The following is a 22,935-nucleotide window of genomic DNA, read 5'->3' on the forward strand; positions in this document are numbered from 1 at the left end:
GCCAAAATACCCTCAACTTGAACCTCTGAGATTCCCATCCACGAGAGACTTGGAAAGGAACTGTACCCAGGTAAGTTTCGGTTTGTTCACCTCAAAGCAGTCAGGGTTTTGACAGAGCTAACTCAGTCTGAGCCCTTTTTCAACCTGCCTCCCATTCCTAAGAAGAAAAGGCTCATTTTTAAGGAGGACCTTTTCTTTGACACACCTTGACAATCGGGACACAAGAAGTGCACGAACCAGGCATTATGCCCTCCTCCACTTCCCACACCCAAGCATGCACAGGCTGCGCACTATCTTACTAGCGACCACTGCTGTCACAATCACCCCCGTCACACATTCAATCACCCCTGTCACGCTCAAAATCACCCCCTTTGCTATCAAGGCCAGTCTCACCAATGCCAGTCCCCCCAACTCCCATTCAATCCCTAAAAGGGTCTGTACATTCCTTTTCAGATCTTAGCAGTCCATATTGTTACGTGTATCTATATGACCAGCGAACTGGTTTGATGCTTGGAAATGACTCATGGGATGACTGTTAACACTAACTTCCCACCCTCCAAAGTGGACCAAGACCTGGAGCCATACCCTCCTAAAGCATCCCATCTAGTGGATACTACAGCATAGTACTCTGTCATACAGAGAGCATCTCAACACCATAAATTTGTCATGCAGGCCATAGAACAGGTCTTTTGATGGAAGCCCCCCTCAAAGACGTTAACTAGTGTATAGTTGCCGCCTATGATAAACAGTATGCTAAAGTCGAACCCTGATCATTTTAAGGATCCAATCGGGGCCAAAGTGGTAACACCACATGTGTATAAGAAATATAAGGCTTCCTCAAATGACCCTGCACCTGCAAGCATATCTGCAACAGCAGCAGGCTTTTCATGACTCCCTGTCTAGTACAGTGTATTCAAGAGGAAGTTACAGAGGCAACAAAGGCATGAATAGGTGGCTCTGTGAAAGGTGCTGCTGCTCCCACACACTGACACACCCAGGATTCCCTCATCCCGATCCGAAGACACCTCTCTGGAAGGTGTAGGAAATCATTCAGAAAACGTAGGTCACCCCAAGTTTTTTGCCTTTTGCCGAACTCTGGGTTTAGAACTCTGTGTACTTTACCCCTGCTGACCACTACTGTTCCTGTTCTCCTCCTTTAAACATGGCTGAATTGACATTCTCCTGATATATTTAACTTGCATACACGTCCCTAGTATTTGGTACAAAATGTACCTGAGGGCATGGAAGTTGAATGACACTAGTGAACTGCAGCATCTATTGTGCTAGCTATTAAAGTGGCAGTACAAACATGGCTTCAGTCCTACCACTGTGGCCTGACTGTGACCGAGCAACCCATGCACTGCCGCCTGTCAAAAGGAGCCCTTTTCCAAGTTTAAAACCTCCCTTGTAAATATTAGTAAGTCACCCCTATGTGAGCCTTGCAGCCCACAAGGTAGGGTAGAATATGTAGAAACATTTTATTATCATGTCCCTACAGTGCCCAGGCCCCAAAAGCTTTTTTTTTGTTTTTTTTTTACTGTGGCAGGACTAGCTGTCCTATGTAGAAAACTGGAGTACCGATTAAAATACTAATGCTTCATCTCTTCATGAGACCTTCCACACAAATAAATGAAAGTGTATTTTTAATCCAATTTAGTGGTGAAGGTAGATTTTTAATAAATATGAAAAAGTAACTTTTAGAAAGTTACCCTGTACCTTCGCTCAGCCCGTGCTCCACCTTTAACAAGTGTGAAAAAGCTGTGAAATACGTCCCCTGAGCAAACAATAGGCTGACCTAAATGGGCAGAATGACTTCCCTAATCACAACAGAATATGTTTGGTGGTGGTTGTGGGCATCAATTTTTACATAAGTTTACAATCCTGCTTGACAGTTCTGTTGAGCCACATTTTTACTTAGGACACACTTAAAAGGGAGCAAACTGAATGTCAAGGCAATTCTTGTTATTGCACCGAATGGTTGATGAAGAAATCTGCTTTAATGCCATCAGCATCTGCGTTTTTAGTGGGCAGTGCCTGCCTCAAACTGGCTTTTAGTGTTGTTGTGGAAGAACACTAGCTTTACAATATTTCATTCCCCACACACACACACACCAGCTGCCCCTGGCCCTTGGAGCCTAGGTTTATGTGGACAAAGACTTCCCTGACACCTGGCTTTTTGGGCTTGTTTGCAGTAAGACAAACAGGAAGTGCTGCAAAAGTGCGTACTCTTTACCTGTGAACATTTAGCCCATTGGTTAAATTGTGTAGTCATTTCTGCGCATCAACTCATTGCAGGTATAAATGTGACACCTCAAGGCACCCACTGGAGAAGATTGTAAGCAGACTGGATCTGTAGTCTGTGACTTGAGAGGAGTCCTGAAGGACTGGATCTGCTCCCCCTTGTACCCTGGAAAAAGTAGTGGACTGCAAGGGTCAGTTGGCTGAACCCCAGTGTAACTACACGGAGACAACAAGCTGCAAGAGGGCTTTTCCTTGAAATATCAACCTGACCAGTGGCAACTGATCTTGACTGGGTACTACTGTTGGCCTCTGCCTGTCATCCTGTGAGCCCGCCATGCCTGAGGAACTTGGGGCTTTAGAAGTGTACTTCTATGGTGGATTGAGACTTAAAGGACCAAAGTCACAATGCAAAATCCATAAGCAGGGCGAACCTGGTTTGTGTATCTGACCACGCTCCATCATGGTTATGCAAAAAATGAGCCTAGGTCCCAGTCTACCATGACCATTGATTATCTTTGTGACTGTGTCCTTTTTGTCACTATTTCTACGTTCAAAATTTTAAAATAAATATATTGGGTTACCTTTATTGGATTTTTGTTAATTTGGTGTCATCGGATTATTTTTTTCTCAATTATTCTAATTCAGTGGTTGAGCGCAAGTTAATTTAGTGTCTTTGAGGGTTTGGGAGGGGTCCGCTCCCTCTGCTCTCCAAATAAACTCCCACAGTCTAGTGGGCTTTCTGCAACCCCGCCCCCCTCCCTCCCTCCCAACGCCCCTCAGGGCAAATTGAAGAGTAAAGCCTTCAATCTGGGCATTTCTGGAGACGTGGGCTGCTCCTCCTCCAAAACTACTCCCTAGTGTCTAATGGGTGGATACCTACTTGGGGATCACCCTCCTGCAGCACTCCTCAAGCAGGGAACCACTAGAGAGATATACCATTGGAAAGGGAGATGAGCACCATTAGTACTGCTCTGTGGAAAAGATCACCTTAGCACCCAACGAACTAAGAAGCTAACGTAGCGCACTGTTTTAAACTAATACATCTGTTACGTGGTAGGTCAAGCTGACACAAAGTATTTCTTGGATAAAGCTCTAAGTAGACTTACAGTCGTCACTAATGGCAGTTACCTGCTAGGGAGGGTGTGGCAATTGATGGGCTGAACAAGAAGAGGCTTAGAATTGCAATGAAGAGCTTGGACAGGGCCATAATGCTAGCAATTTTCAAATTGTACTTACTTTACAGACTGACAAATTCATTAGCATAATGTTCAGTGTTCATAGCACTCCATTTGGTCTTCCGAAGCAGCCCATCCAAATCTCCCTATAGACTTCCCAAATGAAATTCTTATCTCGCTAAACCCCCTCATAGTCATAATTTAGGGTTCAGAAAGATGACCATGGAAGGAACGCTGCTGAACAGGTGGGATGGTTGGGGTCTTGGCAAATGTGGTGCAAACAAGGCTCTGACCACACAAGTAGAGAGGAAAAGGTAAGCTAATGCACGTCCTCCCTAAGCAGTAGGAAAAACGCACAACAAAGTGATGTAGCTGCGTGGGGGATATTTGCCACTCCAAGATTGTAAATCATCAGTATACGCTACTATCAGTATACGCTAGGCTTTTTGGAAACTCTAACAAGAAAAAAGGCCTATCTTTTTGGAAGAGGAGGCCTCTTCCCACATACACGTTCATTATTGTGTACATATACCATGGCGGTCATTGATATATTTACCAGCATTCTCATTATTGTGTGTACATGTCATAATGTTCATAGACCTTGTTTTTACTGGTATTAACATTGCTATGTATGCATTGATTATGGCGTACATTGACATTGCATTCACGGATATTAACATACATCTAACAACTTTGATAGGATTGTGCCACCAGTGCGACTCAACCTCCAAAAAGAAAGTGGGGGTTCTTAGTTTATCTGGCTCCATCACTGTCCAGAAATACTATATCTGACGATTTACCATCATTGAGGGGTAAAACAAATCTCTTGCAGCTGCAGCACCACTTTGTTGTGTGTGAACAAATACGTCTGTCAGAAGCTGCTTAAAAGCTCAGCTCGTCTATAGCTCATGAGTCCTAGAGGACGTCGAACTGAGACATAGATGGGCTTCGGGCTTGAGCATTTATTAACTCGCCTCCCTCTACTTATGACTTGCATAGAAACTTGTGGTTCTTGAGCTCTGTGTTCAGAGTAGTCCACACCCTATTATTAATTTTGGAATTGACTCTGTGTCTTCTCAGCTTAACTTGTCAGGAGGTGCTGGTTGTCTTGCAGGGCAGCGATGTGTAGTCTTATCTTCTCTTTTTTCAGCCATATATCTTCTAACACATTCTAGACCCTGCCACCATCTTGGATTTCTGATCTTTCTTTGTCCAGATCACTGAATAGGGCCAGTATTGAACTGGTTTGTTTCCATCCAAGATGGTAATCAGCTTTCCCCTACTCCAATTTAAAATGTTTATTAAGTATGATTTATAGCAGGCCTATTTCTTTACCCCAGCTATGTTTCTGTCAGTGTCTGCTCTGAAATTTGCTAAGCCATCTACTAATGACCTATCAAAATCTGACTTCTAGTCTGCCAGACAGGATTTAAAGGCAGGGCTTTCTATCATCTATTTGCTTGTCATGCTCTTTGCATTTGAAATTCCTCAACCGGCGGCATATTAACTTTCGGCTGAAGTGGTGGAGGGTGATACAGAGGAGCTGAAATGTAAGTCTGATCTAGGACAGGTGGCCAGTGAAGCCCTGCACTGGGATGTCATTTGTTATCTGTGCCCGCTACAAGAGCTATTACAATCAAATATACAATAATGATTGAGCAGTGGAACTGGTAACATATTAATTGCCCACAGTCTGCTGGATCCAACCTTGCAATACGAGGAGCTTGTTTTATTGCAAATTTTACTTATTTTGACCAGGAAAAATTAAGCCCTGGGATCAAATTCCAGTATCCGCATATGACTAAAGTCTGCATGATTGCAGACGAATTGGTATATGCCCCTGTACCCCATATTATGAACGTGTGATTTAAATAAATGTTTAATGTAAAACTAAATTTTCATATCCTAATTGGGATTTTTGGAATTTAATTTTAAAGCTCCCAAGTTGTCCAGTCTTGCTCAGATTGTCTCCCTTAACTTTTCTTCCGCTTTAGATCTGGAGTACATTGGCTGTTGTGTTTGACTTCTCTATCTCTACCTTTCTTAATGAGAGTGACTAAATCTACCTGATTTGTCAGGATATTGTTATACACGGCACTAAGTTTACCCTTAACTTCAGTGGGATGTTAGGTGTGGGCTTTGTGTACGGTAACAAGGCCAAAATAAACCTAACTGCTCGATCATTGGTCCAGTCTAAACTCTTGGCTTTAGCAGCTCCAGCCATTATCAAAAATTATGCGGACTATGCTAGTTTGAGTAAACAATAACTGGATCATTACTAAAACAAACTGGAGTTAATCTTGTGATCTTAGTGGTGAAAGAAGACTCATAGAAATTTGGGTTCCTGTGGGGTAGGTCATTGAATGAATATCTCGTTGTTAGGTTATTGCATATCAGTATGCTCTCAATATAGAACTAAACATCAATGAGACTACAGTGTGTAAAGTATATTTTAACTGCAAACATTGACTTGTAATACATTTGCATTCAAACAGTAGTGATCTGCTTTGATGCATTCTGAATATGCAATTTATTGTTGCACATAATTAACCAGGTCTTTAGAGGCTTAATCATATCTTTCGATTGCTTCTGTTTGTCGTTGTTCTCAAGACATTTGTTTGTTTCCTATTTGTCACAACTAGATGGCTGTTGAAAAGGTGCAAGGCATCAGTAGGTTGGAGCAACTGTGTGAGGAGTTTTTAGAAGAAGAAAGAGTACAAGAACTGAAACAGGAGAAAAAGCGCCAGAAAAGAAAGAACCGAAGGAAAAACAAGTGTGTGTGCGAGATTCCAGGTCCATTGCAGGCTGAAGAGGAAAATCTCCACAGTCCCGAGAAGGTAAGATAGTTTCTGTCCACAGTTTCTTCATTCAATAAATTCTTGTCATTTATTTTGAAGTCTTTATTCTATTTAGCTGCATTGTCACCTTGCTGTTACTTTTGAGCTCGAGTAATACATTAAGGTTAAAAGCTTGACTTATTTAAAGATTCTAACTAGATACAAATAAGGATCCTCCATCCAGCACTTACAAGTACTAATTACTCCGTGACAGGTTCTTAAGGAAATGCAACCTGAGCAGTTACATTTTTTTATGGTTGCCTGGGTTCTTTTATCCATTGATAAATATTGTGAAGGCATTTGATAATTTTTGAGTTCTTGGGATATTCTCTGCTTAGATTCTAATCTCAGTTTTCAGTGTATATATTTGAGATTTTGCACCTTAGTCATTGGAAGAATGATAAGTTGTTTAAGAAGAGATTTCCTTTACACATGCAGTTCTATTGTCTGTTACTTGTGTGCAAAGGATCCTTAAACAGATTGTCAGGATGAAAAAAACTTTTGGTGTGAGACATATTTCCAAGTCTTTATTGTATTGTCTTTAATCTTGCCTTTATTCTATGAGCAATTTGTGAGGGGGTGTAGGGCCTTTTACCATATTTATAGCAAGTTGAATATCTCTACCTCATGGCACGATTGTAGAGCACTTTTTTAGGTCTCGCCTGAGCCAGCGCATGCGCTGCTCTGGCGAGACATTTAGTAAGTGGGCTTTTAAAAGTCCGACCACACGCTTTTGCTGGCCTCAAGCTTGCGGTTACGCGCGCAAGCACGTGCACAGCTGCCATTTGGCTTTCCTCGCGGCACCCTTACAGCCACCTCGCTCTGCCCCTCCCCCACCACAGAGCGCGTCCCCGCGATCGCGGCCGCCTGGCAAATTCTTGTTTTAATCTTTAGAAACCCTTGCTTCCCCCTCAAAATATCCGTGTCCGCAATCCCTCCCTGGTAGGGACACATACAAAGAACTTCAAAGCTTGCGCTAAAAGGTTTATTCCTATCGCAGACTTCCGGATACCTTCAGGGCACGATTACACGCCGGCTGCGCCTCAGTTCGTAGAAACATTGCAAAATTCTTATTTTTTTCGATTTAAAACCAGTATTAAATCTATACAAATATCAAAGCTTTCCTGATGAGGGTGTCGTGCATTTCATTCCAGCCCCACGCAAAACTGCCCCTTCGTGCTGTGAATTCTACTAAACCCCACCAATCAACAGGGAGGAGGGCTGCGTTTTATTAAGGTGTAATCCCCAATGCATTAGGAGCTTACTGTTGTTGAAATTTAAAGATTGATGCTGCCAAAGGCGCCTAAAGACCGTGCCCCTTTGTACCGCCTCGAGCGAGCAGGTGGGTAAACCGGGCTGTTATCTGGAGAACTTAATCCCCTGGATGCTTTTTCACGCACAGGGACAAGAGAGCTGTTCCAGTGACGCATATCCGGTATGTGTGGGATCGCTCCACCTGGCTCCCCTTCAGCCAGGTGTATTAGATGAACACTCCAAGCCTGGCTTAGAGGTGGAAGACCAGGGTGTGAGAAAGTGCCATCTTTCTTGCATGGTATGCCCCCACTTTTTGCTGAATTGCTGAATGTACTTTGACTGAGTGTGCCCTGGACTCCTGCCAATCAGGTGCCCAGGGCCTATGTTCCTTCCCTAAAACAAACCAAACCCAAATTGGCAAACCCTGGCCACATGTCAGCCCCTGGTAAATGGTACCCTAGGTACCCAGTGCCTTGTGACCAAGGAAGGCCTCTAAGAGCTGCAGCACTCCTTGTGCCGCCCTTAGAGGCCCTGTACCCTTACACACACACACACACACACACACACTGCCTTTGCAGGCTGAGTGTTTGGGTGCAAGACAAAAACAAAGTCGACATGGCACACATCCCTGTGTGCCATGCCCATCACCTACACTGCCTTGGCATACATCAGTCACCCCTCTAGCTGGGTGCCTTATGCCAATGGTCTGGGCACAGGAGCAGGAGCCCTGTGCCCCTACAGTGCCCAGGTCCATTCCTGAGCACTGTAAGTGCAGTGCTGCCATTTAAGAGTACATGGTGCTGAGAGCTCGTCAAACACGAACTCCACAGCACCATAATGGCAACACTAAAGACTGAGAAGTTTGGTATCAAACTTCTCAGCACATTAAACCCACACTGATGCCAGTGTGGGATTTAATGTACCCAGCACCCCAGAGGGCATCTTAGAGGTGCCCCCGTAAACCTAACCTACAATCCACGTCTGCTCTGAGGCTGCCTAGGCTGCCACCCAGCAGACATGTTGCTGGACCCCTGGGTAGGAGAGCCCCTGCTCTCCTGGGCCTGCAACAATGAACATCCTGGGCGAGGTGCTAAATCTCCTCCCCCAGGATGGACAGGGGGAGGCTTCAAAGGCATGCCGCCTCTGTGAGCTTCCCCAGGCCCCTGCAACCCCCCACTCTGGCGGGAAGCTTTGGCCGGAAACCCCAAATAAGGACAGGGGATGTGCCAGCCTGCCAACCCCACCCCTCAGGTGGGGGAGGCGAGGTGAAGCACATCTCCGGGCTCTCGCCATCTTGAAGATGGGGAGCCCTACCCTATCAGGACTAGGCTACTGCCCCCCTCCCACAGAAGAGAGGCAGGATAGGGGGTGTACCCACCCCAGGACAGGGACCCATTGGTCCCTGCCCTTCACCTACCTGTAACTCCCCTAAATCTAGTATTTAGGAGCACCCTGAACCTTCCTTCCCCAGATTCCAGATTCAAAACTACGAAGAGCAAGAAGAAAGAAGACCTGTCCTGCAGCTGCTGAAAAGAGGAACACACCAACTGCTTTGGCCCCAGCCCTACCGGCCTGTCGACCCTCGAACCTGCTCCTGCTCCAGCCCGGCATCTCTTGTGGCCAGCAACCTCACCAACCCCAGAAGACCTGGCTACCTTTTGGCTCTAAGCCCCTGGGACTCTCATGAGTAGAGGCTCTACTCAAACCTATCTCTAATCCCTGGCAGCAGCCCGGAACCGCGAACCCAGCACACTCTGCACCAGCTAAGCCTAGCCAGTGTCGGAGTGAACAAAGACCCTGAGGACGACCCCACGGCGACTGTGACCCCGAGTCCGGCACCGAAGGACCTCCCTTGACACACCTGAAGAGTCCTCGTCCCCGAGCTTGCAGTCTTTTTCTAAACCGGAGATTTCCCATTGAAATCAATTGAGCGCCCGAAGGCTCAAAAGCACTCTGCACCCAGCCGCCCGAGTGGCCCTGGCAGTGAAAACTCTACACCTTCCTACTTCCCCACTTGCCCTGAGTAAGTGATCCGGAGCCCAGCTCCCACAACTGCGTGGCTTGCCAGTCAGCAGCCACCAACCAAGGCCCTCCTATCCCTCATAGGATAACCTTGGGCCTAACTCTCTCTGCACCCGGCCGCCCTAGAGCCGCTGAGGGTGAACCAACTGTACCTACCTGACCCTGGGGGACCCCTGAGTCTATGCCCAGAACCTCAACTCTGCCAGTCGAGTACTTACCCTTAAACCGCAAACTCTATTTTCCTCATAGGGTAACATTGACTGGCTTTTTCATGAAATTTCTTCTAAGTGTGGACTTTTCAAATCTTAAAATATTCACCAAAAATCAGCCGAGTAACGAAAACGAAATTACTCACCTGCTCTTAGGTTAGCTCCCAGTGCTGGATCTTGGTGCCCAGCACTGACTGATAAATACTTACAACTGTACTTACCCTTAACTCAATTTTCATCCATAGGAAACCATTGACTGTTTTTCTGTGAAATTTCTTCTAAGTGTCGATTTCTGCAATCTTGAAATATTCTTCAAAAATCGTATAATATTTGAAAACGTAATTACTTACCTGTTTTGGATAAAGGTCCCAGTACTGAGTCTAGGCACCCAGTACTGGATTACAAAAGTAACAAGAACATACTGTACCTGTAACTTGAATTTTCTTCCATAGGGAATCATTGACTGTTTTCTTTGAAATATTTTCTAAGTGTCAACTTTTAAAATAGCTAAATATTGTTTAAAAATCATTACAGTAATTAAGTCTACTTTCATCACTTGATTCTGAGAACTGACCCAGGACTGAATCTAGGATCCAGTCCTGGAATTCCAAAAGTAATCTAAAAAGTAATCTGTTGCAAATAACTTGAATTTACCATTGAGCTCAATGCATTGTTGTGTTTAAAAATAGAGTTGCCTACTGCAACCACTTGTAACTGTTTACAAAAGTCTATTGCATATAGCAAAAGTATTTATATGAAACATCTTCTGCTGAGAAAGTATGTTTTAAATCCAAGTGTTGGTTCTAAAATAAAACAAGCATATATTTTTTTATATATAAACCATTGGCCTAGAGTTCAGTTATTGAGTGTGTGAGACCATTTGCTGACTGAGTGTGTACAACAAATGCTTTACACTGTCCTCTGATACTGCCTTACTGCTCGACCAAGCTACCACTTTAGAGAGTAAGGTTATATCTAACTTTAACCTCTGTCAATCCCTGGGGGACTGTGGACTCTGTACACCCTGTACCTATTATGGAACAGTATATACAGAGCCACTTTCTCACACAGGGGCACAAAGCCTTGCTACAAAGATTATTTGGAGAAAGCGAAATTGCAAAGTGATATCACTAAAATGTTGCGAATCACTTCTCTTGCTTTCTACTCATCCCTCTACCTCCTGAAGGTATTTCCTTTTAATATGTAACCAAATGTTCGAGAGCACATACAGCCGTCCCTTTACTTCATTCTCTCGCACACATTTCATGTTATCTTTGTGCACATTATCTGTAGGAAACCGAAGCCATGTTAGCTTTTGGTCAGCTTCAAATGTCATTTCATGCCGCAGGACACTTCTCTGAAGTCCTATAAATTCACGATCCCTTGCAAACCTAAGCTTGCTGTGACATTCCATAAGAAAAGAGGATGAATAGCAGGCACATCTTCAACTAAGATGAACTTCACCAGGTACCAGACAGTAAGAAATAAAATGTTTCCACACCATCAGTCAAAAAATCAATCCCAATATGTTCTATAGAGATAGTGCTGTGCATGTCATCTATTCAATGCTTGTGTGATTGAATGATCATTTATTCATTCATTTGTTTTTGAATGCATCACGTCACCTTGCGTCTGTTCTTTGGGTGGAATGGTTCACCATTAGATGAAAGGACGTCCAGTGGTTATCCAAGGAGTAAGTTTGCTCATCCGTGGTTCAGTGTGGGCCAAGCAGGATCTAGGCATGATATAACCTGGCAAAATGGTGGCTCTGGTTTATCAGCAGAGGGTGCCGTGGCTCAGATCAATCATCAAAGGCACCAAAGCTTCCTTAAAGAGATTCATGTTTTCATTCTTCTTAAAGGGGAGTTAAAGTTTCTAATGCTCTTTTTTTGTTCCTGTAAAGCTGCCATAAATACGGTTGCAGTGGAATATCGAGGGTAAACAATTGCTATTTTGAGCTTTACCGAATGAGAATAAGAATTAGAGTTCTCTTTTGGTATGGCAGGCTAAAATTTCATTCATCTATGAGTTGAAGTAAATGTCAGAGTTCGAAAAATGATCAAGATTTTACTTTACTGTGTGAAACTGGAGTATGGCATACTTCAAGGACAGGAGGCCACTCAAAATACATAGGATCCCGGTTTGTGTTCTTGTAAAAATTCTTGTATTTTGTACACATTGACACAATGGCTTTTCCATTATCGGAGCAAATAGGAAAATTCACAAGTCAACTTGTGAACACCTACAGAGGGAGGGCATAGAGGTGCGTTGCAAGATGTCCGCATGCGGGATAGACTTTGACGACCATTTCAATAAATCCATCAATAATCCTGCCCCGATGATGCCGATCTCCCTGCCAGCACCAGGACATCATAATTTACAGACATGCAGCAGTGCCCTGTGTGTTGATCCCCAGCGTTTGAGTGTGGCCACAGACTTCAATTACTATATACAGTTATGTCAATCCTTTCATTCTGTGGCTATTAACATTATTATTGAAAAATGCTATTAGCGACAGAATTAAAGATTTTTAATAATTGTATATAATATTTTTACTTTTTGAGACAACACGTATGGATCATGTTTGTAATAATAATTGATTGACCTGCAACGTGAGTATAGTTAAAAAGTTCATATAATATGTGTACGGTTTTTATGAAAGAGAAGGAATGGAATGAATGAGAATGAAAGTTAATGTCATAAGTGGATGAGAATGAAGATGTTGCAGTGGTTTTTAAGATATGTTTTCTGTTGAGGCCTGCAGATCATTATTGAATATGAAATGTAGATTATTTTTACAAAATATGTGGAAAACGTTGATTTGTATACCAATGAGTTAAGCAAACATTAAATACAATGTTATTCAATAAGGAGAATTGACTTATGGGAGTTAAAAAGGTTGGACTTTTGTATGAACATATAGTATGGTAAGACTTTTTTTTTTTTTTTTCGTCATATTTTTAGGAGGTCCCTTTTCTAGAATTCTTACCTCAATATCTATACATCCTCCAGAACTTCTTGGAATTGCTTCCTAACCGATGGTTCAAAGACCTCACATCAATATGGACCTTTTACCACTGCACCTCTGGTCTGTCCCTTATAATGCACTCCGCTTTCCTAATATACTTTTAAGTCTATCCCTCACACTTCTTACTGAACTTCAGGTCTATCCACACTGCACATACATCGCACATTAAATCTTCAGTGGGTATGCATAGCCAATAGGTCTCGCCTTAGGGAGCTTAAAAATGTTAGCCATGCAACAGTTGATGCTATTGTACCAAAGATATTATGCTGCATAACAAAATACTTATAAGGTCCCAAAAGCGAGACCTATTGGCTATGTCAATGCCTGTTTTAATATATATTTCCAATTAGAGTTAAGCATGGCTTAAAACAGATGTACGATTTGAAGTGAACATTCCACCCAACATGCTATATGTGCATTGAATGTGGCCCGAAATATAAATGCCCATGATCAACCAGCGATTTCACTTTTAGATCGAAGCCTACCGGACAGTACAGCTGTCTAGTTTGCTAAAGACATCTTGGTGACATTCAGAAAGCTAACCTAGGAATGCATTCCACCTGTTGCTTACCATTGGCTTTGTGGTTGTAACTCATTTTCTTGCCTTTCTATTTGCTGGCATTATTTGCTCTAGGATGCCCAGCTTGAGTCTGTGCCTCCCGTTGCCCAAACCTTGTTTACTGTATTTTTCCACAAACTCGCTTTCTCTGAACAGGCCTTTAAATCTTGTTCTTATCTTGTCCCATTCGCTGTGCATTCATAGACAGAGGTCAAATGTCAAGCTCTCTCATCCAAGGGAGCTTGGTGTTTACTTTTCTTTCTCTGATTTCAAAGTGAGAGAATTTGTGTGACAGTCCTGCTGAGCATCCATGTAACAGGAGAGGGTCTAGAATGTTTTTTTTTTCCTAGTACACAACGGAAAAAAATGTTTCATGATATATCAGAATTAGTACCAGTGAAGCACAATTTTTGTTATTTCTGAAGTGTGGTGGATACAAATATTTGAATACGATCAAAACACATCAGTACATTAGGTGGTGTCATTTGGACATATCGTTTGTGTGCAGTATTTCGATGCAAATGTAATTATCATTTCAATTGAAAATGAATTGTCTAATGGGCAGTGCACTACCACACAATGCATACGCCACACTGTCACTCCACTCACTGCCACGCCACTCTATTCTATGACACATCACTCCACTCTAATACGTGGCACTCCATGCCCCTCCACTCTGGGACAAGCAACTCCACGCCATATCAGTCTATGCCACTCACGCCTTCTCCGCTTCACGCCCCTCCACTCCACTTTCCTCCACTCCACTTACTCCACTATTCTGAAATCCAGTCCACCTTCACTCCACTTCAATCCATCCCACTCCACTGTACCCCAATCTACCCCACCACACTTCATTGAGATCTACCCCGCTCCAATCTACCCCATCCCAATCTACCCCACTTTAATCTTCCCCACTCTTTCTAATTTACCCAGTCCACTCCACTACAATACAATCTACCCTACTGTACCCCAATTTACCCCACTCTACTCCAACCTAGTCAACCATACCCCACACCAGTCTACTGCACTCCACTCAAATATACCTATTCTGCCACTACCTAAACCAGTCTACCCCACTTCACTCCAATCCACCTCTGTTTTTCCCACTCCAATCTACCCAATCCACCCCACCCCAATCTACCCCTCTCCACTCTAATCCACTTCAATCTACCCCAGTCCAGTTTATTCCACTCCATTCCAATTTATCCCACCGATTCCAAGCTATTTAACTCCTTTCCTCTCCAATCTAACCCACTCTTCTCCAATCTAACCCACTCTTCTCCAATCTAACCCACTCTTCTCCAATCTACCCCACTCTTCTCCAATCTACCCCACTCTTCTCCAATCTACCCCACTCTTCTCCAATCTACCCCACTCTTCTCCAATCTACCCCACTCTTCTCCAATCTACCCCACTCTTCTCCAATCTACCCCACTCTTCTCCAATCTACCCCACTCTTCTCCAATCTACCCCACTCTTCTCCACCACAATCTAACCCACTCTTCTCCACCACAATCTAACCCACTCTACTCCACCACAATCTAACCCGCTCACTCCACCACAATCTAACCCGCTCAATCTACCACAATCTATGCCGCTCCAATTTACCACACTGATGTCCACCCGGTATACCCCCACTCCACTCTAATCTGCCCCACTCTGCTCTCCCTCACTCAACCCACTCAAATCGATCCCACCCAAATCTACCCTGTTCCAATCAACACCACCCCAAACTATCCCTGATCTACTCCACTTCAATCTACCACACCCCACTGCAATCTATCCCACCCACTGTACCCCACTCCAATCCAACCTACTCCACCCCTACCCCTTCCCCAATCCACTCCAATCTATCCCACTCTAATCTCCAGTCAACTCCACTCTACCCCACACCACTCTATCCAAATCTGCCCCATCCTAATCTGCCACACACCACTCACTCCAGTCTACCCCACTTCACTCCAGTCTACCCCACTTCACTCCAGTTTACCCCACTTCACTCCAGTCTACCCCACTTCACTCCAGTCTACCCCACTTCACTCCAGTCTACCCCACTTCACTCCAGTCTACCCCACTTCACTCCACTTCACTCCAGTCTACCCCACTTCACTCCAGTCTACCCCACTTCACTCCAGTCTACCCCACTTCACTCCAGTCTACCCCACTCCACTCCAGTCTACCCCACTCCACTCCAATCTTCCTCAATTCACTGCAGTCCACTTTACCCAATCTACTCCACTCCAGTCTACTCCAATATATCCCACTCCCCTCTGCCCCGATCGACCCCACTACAGACTACCCCCTGAACTCCAATCTACCCCACCCCACACAGTCCATTACACTTCACCCCAATCTGTCTCAATTCAATCTTCCCCCCCGTTAACCCCAAATTACCCCACCCCAAATCTACCCCACCCCAAATCTACCCCACACCAAATCTACCCCACACCAAATCTACCCCACACCAAATCTAGCCCACTACACCCCAATCTACCCCACTCCAATCCCATTCTGCCCCAGTCCAACCAACTATTCCCCAATCACGCCAATCTACCCCAATATGTCCCACTCCACTCTACCCCAGTCTACTCTACCCCAGTCTACCCCACTGCACCCTAATCAACCCCACTCCCCCCCCTATTCAATCTACCACGCTAATCTACCCAACTCTGCCACTCCAAACTACTCCACTCCAATCCACCCCACGCCAATCTGCCACTCCACTCTACCCCAGTATACCCAATTCCATTCCACACAACTTCAACCTACCGCACCCCTAACTTTTAGTCATACTAAACGGCAGCCTTAATGGTGTACAAAATGGATAAAACACATTGCCAAAGCCTCTAGCTCTCGCATAGGCCAGAGAGAAACATAATTTGTGTCCAGAGAGAAACTTAATTTATGTCCAGAGAGAAACCTAAGATGTGACGGTAAGTATAACCTAGTAAAAGTGCACATGGTGTACATAGCAAGTATTATCCAGATAGTTTGGATGGACTATACCAGCATGTGCAGTACAGTGTCTTGTGTCTTCAGTAGGGTGCAGAATAATAATGATTAGTGCAATATCATTTGCTTAAGGGTAACCAGCATAAAACAACATAAATGAGACAGCCAGACTTAACTAGCAGGTGATTAATGTGTAAGTATGTTGGCTGGGTAACCCTTGTAGGTCTGTAGGGCGAAGGAGCGGATCCCTGAACGTAAATGTATGCTGATTGTAATTGTAATGTTCGAGGTATGTGAGCCGTAGATCACTCGCTTTGCATAGTCTCCCATCTAGTGTTGGGTTCGGATGTTTGTACTTTGTTTTTCTTTGAAGAAGTCTTTTCCAGTCACAAGGTAGGTGACTCCTCCTTTCAATGATAGTGCACATGGGCATCGACTCCTGTTCAACACAGTTTCTTGGGTTCCCCTCGACACGCAATCCACTACCCTCGACGGTATTGTTTCTCAATCGCGTTTTCTATTCTCCGCATATCATTTCGACTCGATGTCTTCGATCGGAAAATTCGTGGCCGTTGGGGCCTTCCCGCTTCCAACTCGCTAGCAGTCGATGGAACGGACTCCATTCAAGCTTTGTCCCAGGTGTCGCGCTATGTTTCCGCGCACCAACTTGCACGAAGTGTGCAATTTGTGTCTATCCCCGGAACTCGGCGAACAGGACTGCGACCCATGGTGATCTTTTTTCGATCAAAGAAGACGCTCCGTGAACTTCGGGCTTGATGTCACGAAATGCAACATTAAAGCGTCTCTGCACTGGACCTCTTCGTTGAAGATTCCGATCATGAAGAGTTCCTTGCCCAAGGAGCCGAAGAGGAAGCAGAACTCCTCTCCGAGGCCGACTCCGACATGGAAGAACAGGAACAAGTAACACCGGGTCAGCATACCGTGAGTACATATACCCTCCTGCCCCAACACGTGCCCTCGGCCAAGGTCGGCACCGAGAAACTTTCGGGCACCTCGCCCTTGGTGCCGAAACACAAGGCCCAGCCTTCTGGCTCAGGATCGAGACTGCCCCATGCGGGTGGCGAACTGAGACCTTCGGCGTCGAAGCACGTCGTCGTTGCCATTCCCTCGCTACCGAGAAGTAAATCTTTGGAGCCAAAACATTCGACACCGAAAACGGCGCCCAAAGAGAAAACCACTTTACCATCAAAAGAGCCTCGTTTCGACATTTCGCGTGCGCAAACGGATCCGAAACAAAAAACTGGTCATCCATCCAGACACTGGCCATATTCACGCTAAACTACCAGAAAAGAGGAAAATGGGCTACAGGAGGACTACCACATTCCTTTAAAGCACAAGAATGTGGGTACTAACCCTTCTCCGACTTAAATTGCACCTCCTTCACCCACTGACCCAAATTTGCTTATCACACCCACAAATTCTCCTCAACCACTCTCACCTGATCCACAAGAGGAAGGGGACGGGGATGAAGGTACGCCACAGGACATTAATGATCCATGGGAGAACTATGACACACATCCCAACAATGACAGGGATCCGTATCTATACCCTCCCAAACCCTCACCACCGCATGACAACATAGGCTATATAGAGCTACTTAGTAGGGCTGCCCATTACCATGGAATGGAATTACACTAGGAGGCTCTTGAGGAGGATTTCTTGTTCGAAACCTCAAGTTCCTCTCCGAGATCTACTCAAACATTATCTATGCTCAAGGGAATGCTTAAGCATACGGATGAAATTTTTAAAGACCCGGTGCGGGCAAGAATTATTACGCCCAGGGTAGAGCAAAAGTACAAACCAGCACCTACTGATCCCACTTACATCAAGGGTCAGCACCCATTAGACTCCCTTGTAGTTTCCAACGCTCACAAAAGAGCAAATTCACAATCCACAGGTAAGGCTCCTCCTCCTGATAAAGTTAAAATTAATCGAAGACTCCGGCAAAAGCATCGCAAGCAGCCAATCATTGGCGAATTGCAAATGCACAAGCTCTATTAGCTCTCTACAACAGAGCTCATTACAATGAGCTAGAAAAATTAATGCAGTTTCTACCCGATGAGCACAAAACAAAAGCCAATGACCTCATTCAGCAGGGTAAATTAATTACGAGTACATCTATCAGGTGCGCATTAGACGCAGCAGACCCAGCAGCCTGCGCAGTTAACACCAGCGTACTGCTACGCAGGCATGCTTGGCTAAGAATCTCAGGGTTCAAATCCGAGGTTCAAGCCTCTATTCTTTAACCAACCATTCAATAAAGAGCACCTCTTCGGGCCAATGGTGGACACCATCTTAGAGAAAATGAAAAAAGATACTGAGGTCACCAAGTCCATCGGGGCTTTGCAATTACCTTCTAATAGAGGATCCTTTCGTCGCTCCTTTTACAGCGGTAGCTCCAAAAACATTTCTCCAGAAAATCACTCCTCCTCTTACAAGGGCAACAATTAGTCGCCCTCACAAGAGGTTACTTTAGAAGTGGATTTAGAGGTAAAATGGTAAGGGAAGAGGCAGAGGCAACTCAACACACACTTCCCCTGCAAACACCAAACGGTGACTTCCTTCCGCTGCTCACCGATCATTCCACTCCTGTCCAGGGACATCTCTCCCAATTTCTACCCGTCTGGAATACAATCACATCAGACAGATGGGTTCTACAAATTATCCAATATGGTTACTGTGAGAAAGTGCCATCTTTCTTGCATGATATGCCCCCACTTTTTGCTGAATTGCTGATGTACTTTGACTGAGTGTGCCCTGGGCACCTGCCAATCAGGTGCCCAGGGCCTGTGTTCCTTACCTAAAACTGCATGAAGCCTAAACCCAATTGGCATCTCTGGCCACATGTCAGCCGCTGGTAAATGGTACCCAGGGCCCTGTGATCAGAGAAGGCCCCATAGGGCTGCAGCACTTATTGTGCCACCCTTAGAGGCCCTGTACCCTGACACACTTGCACTGCCTTTGCAGGCTGAGTGTCTGGGTGCAGAACAAAACAGTCGACATGGCCCACATCCCTGTGTGCCATGCCCACAACACACACTGCCCTGGCATACCTCAGTCACCCCTCTAGCTGGGTGCCCTATGTCATTGGTGTGGGTACAGGTGCATGAGCCCTGTACCCCTACAGTACCCAGGTCCACTCCTGGGCACTGTAAGTGCCGTGCTGTCATTAACAGTATATGGTGCTGGGAGGTAGTCATCACGAACTCCACAGCACCATGATGGCTGCACTGAAGACTGAGAAGTTTGATAACAAAATTCTCAGCACATTAAACCCACACTGATGCCAGTGTGGGATTTAATGTTAAATGCACGACAGAGGGCATCTTAGAGATGCCCTCTGAACCTAACCAACAACCAGCGTCCTGACTGAGAGGCTGCCTCGGCTGCCACACAGCAGACCTGTTGCTGGACCGCTGGGTAGAGAGCCATCCGCTCTTGTGGGTCTGCAACAATGCATGTCCTGGGCGAGATGTTAGTTCTCCTCCCCCAGGATGGGCAGTGGAAGCTTCAAAGGCATGCCGCCTTTGTGAGCTTCTCTGGGCCACTTGCTGTACTCAGCAACTGGCCCCTACCGGTTCTGACCCCCACTCTAGCGGGATGATCGGCGGGAAAACCTAAGTGAGGAAAGGGGGAGTGCCAGCCTCTGCCAACGCCACCCCTCGGGTAGGTGAGGTGAAGCACAACTCCGGGCTCTCGCCATCTTGAGGATGGGGAGCCCTACCCATTCAGGACTAGGCTCCTGCCCCCCTCCCACTGGAGAGTGGCAGGATAGGGTGTGTACCCACTCCAGGGAAGGGACCCATGTACCTGTAACGCCCCTAAATTTAGTATTTGGGGCACCCTGAACCTTCCTTCCTCAGATCCTGAATCCGAAACAAGAAAGAAGAACAAGAAGAAAGAAGACCTGCCTTGCAGCTGCTAACAAGAGGACGACACCAACTGACTTGGCCCCAGCCCTACAGACCTGTCGACCCTCAAACCTGCTCCTGCTAAAACCCGGCGTCTCCAGTGGTCAGCAACCTCAAAAACCCCGGAGGACCTGATTGCCTTACAAAGACTGGGACTCCCACGAGCAGTGGTTCTGCTCAAAGCAAGTAACAAACCCCTGGTGCCAACCAGGAACCGTGACTCCTGCACACTCTGCACCCGCCAAGCCCGGCCTGTGCCTGAGTGGACAAAGACCCAGAGGAAGCCCCCTCCCCCTCCCTTCCCCCGGCGACTGTGACCAAGAATCCAGCACCCAAGGACCCACCTCGACGCTCCTGACGACACCTGCAGCCTCGGAACCAGGGACCCCACCAACCGCGACCAGCAGAGGGTAAGATTTCCCAACGCGAAAAGACACCCCGGTGCCCTGAGGCCCCCTGTGCCCAGCTTCTGGGTACCTACCTAACCTACAGCTTCCCAACTTACCTCTCGAAGTGGTGGTCGCACCTGAAGAATCTTCGTCCCCGAGCTTGCAGGCTTTGTTCGTCTTGTAGCTTCGCCATTAAAATCCATTGATCGCCCGAAGGCTCAGAAGCACCCTGCACCCAGCCGCCCGAGTGCCCCTAGGAGTGCAACATGTATCCTAATCTACTTCCCCAATTGCCCTGAGTAGGTGACCAGGAGCCCAGCTCCCACAGCCGCGTGGCCTGCCTGCTAGCAGCCACCAACCAAAGGCCCCCTGCCCGCCATAGGCTAACATTGGGCCTAACTTTCTCTGCACCCGGCTGCCCCTGTGCTGCTGAGGGTGTAACAACTGTACCTACCTGACCCTGGGAGACCCCTGAGTCTATTCCCAGAACCTTAACTCTGCCAGTCGAGTATTTACCTAAAAGCCTATAACTCACTTTTCCTCCATAGGATAACATTGACTGGTTTCACTTGGAAATTCTTCCAAGTGTCGAGTTTTGAAACTTTAAAATGGTCACTAAAAATTAGCAGATAAACAAAATTACTCACCTGTTATCAGGAGAGATCCCAGTGCTGGATCTTGGTGCCCAGCACTGACCCTGAAAAGTAATTACAACCGTACTTAACCGATAACTTGATTTTCCTCCGTAGGATAACATTGCCTGGTTACTGGAAACTTACAAATATTCCTTAAAAATCGCCTGTGTAAAAAAAACTATTTCTTTCAACTGTTTACAGGGAATGCACCAGGGTTGAATCCAGGATCCAACCCTGAGTAAGAAAATTACACGCAGAGTAACTAAAATTGCATTTACTTAAGTCCCATTGAGCTCAATGTTATAATTGTGTTTGAATTGTTGCCTATTGCAACAACTGTAACTATTGCATTCAAACGTCTACTGCCTATTGAAAGTATTTAACTAAAGCATCTCTTTCTGAGAAAGTATATTTTGATACCTACTTGTGGTTCCAAAATAAAACAACTATATATTTTTATATACAAACCATTGGCCTAGAGTTCAGTTCTTGAGTGTGAGACCATTTGCTGACTGAGTGTGTGCAACAAATGCTGTACACTGTCCTCTGATACTGCCTTACTGCTCGACCAAGCTACCACTTTAGAGAGTAAGGTTATATCTAACTTTAGCCTCTGCCAAACCTCTGGGGACTGTGTACACTGAACCTTACTTTGGTGCAGTATATACAGAGCCACTGTCTTAGTTACTACCCCAAACATAGACACTACCCCAAAGATTCCTCCAAGGTCACATGTGATGTGACAAGAACATCTCAACATCCTCAAACAAAAAGTTGTATTTGTTAGAAAAGGGAGCTATAGAACCAGTCCCATTACAATATCAAGGGGCCGGTTTATACTCCCTGTACTTCTTGATTCCCAAGAAAGACTGCTCTCTCAGGCCTATACTAGACCTCCAAGACCTAAATCTATACATTAAATTGGATCACTTTCATATGGTGACACTCCAACAAGTGCTCCCACTCCTTTAGTAAGGCAATTTTCTGTCCACTCTGGACTAAAAGGACGCCTACTTCCACATCCCAAAACACTCCGCTCACCGCAAATACCTCCGGTTTGTGATAGTGGGCCAACATTATCAATTCAAAGTGCTCCCGTTTGGAGTCACTACCGCACCCAGGGTTTTCACCAAATGCCTGGCAGTAGTCGCAGCTCATCTACGAAGACAACACATTCACGTCTTCCCATACTTAGACTGGCTCATAAAAGCCAGTTCACAACACAGCTGGCTCATAAAAGCCAGTTCACAACACAGCTGTCTAAGAACGCTCACAAAATAGTGCAGCTGCTACACTGGCTTGGATTCACAGTAAATCTGTCCAAGTCCCACCTCCAACCCTCCAACACACGTGTACTTGGGAGCCACTCTAAATACACAAAAGGCTCTGGCCTACCCCTATCCGCCCAGGATCCGCAACATACAGACTGTCAGTTCCAACCTCAACACTCATTGCCAGCTCGAGTGTTCATGCAATTACTAGGGATGATGGCGTCTTGCATCCTATTAGTCCCTTACGCAAGATTACAAATGCACCCCCTTCAAGAATGCTTAGCACGTCAGTGGAACGAGTCTCGGGGTCATTTATCAGATCTAGTGTTGGTGGGCGGCCGCACTGATCGCTCTCTGCAGTGGTGGAATCCACAAAACCGTTCCAAAGGGTGGCCCGTCATAGACCCGGTTCCACAGACCGTGCTAACAGC

General features: G+C 45.6%; 1 protein-coding gene across 8 annotated transcripts in view; it reads left to right on the forward strand.

The window, feature by feature from the left end:
- The window catches only part of GGNBP2 (gametogenetin binding protein 2), a 407,447-nt gene that overhangs the window by 219,865 nt on the left and 164,647 nt on the right, over positions 1 to 22,935 (forward strand). For all 8 annotated transcript variants that reach the window (XM_085649454.1, XM_085649456.1, XM_085649455.1 and 5 more), the window contains one exon: positions 6,059 to 6,253. In XM_085649454.1, the coding sequence (XP_085505580.1) occupies positions 6,059 to 6,253 (195 nt within the window). The remainder of the gene's footprint in view (positions 1 to 6,058; positions 6,254 to 22,935) is intronic.

This window comes from Triturus cristatus, chromosome 3_2, assembly GCF_964204655.1.
Source record: "Triturus cristatus chromosome 3_2, aTriCri1.1, whole genome shotgun sequence".
Taxonomy (NCBI): domain Eukaryota; kingdom Metazoa; phylum Chordata; class Amphibia; order Caudata; family Salamandridae; genus Triturus; species Triturus cristatus.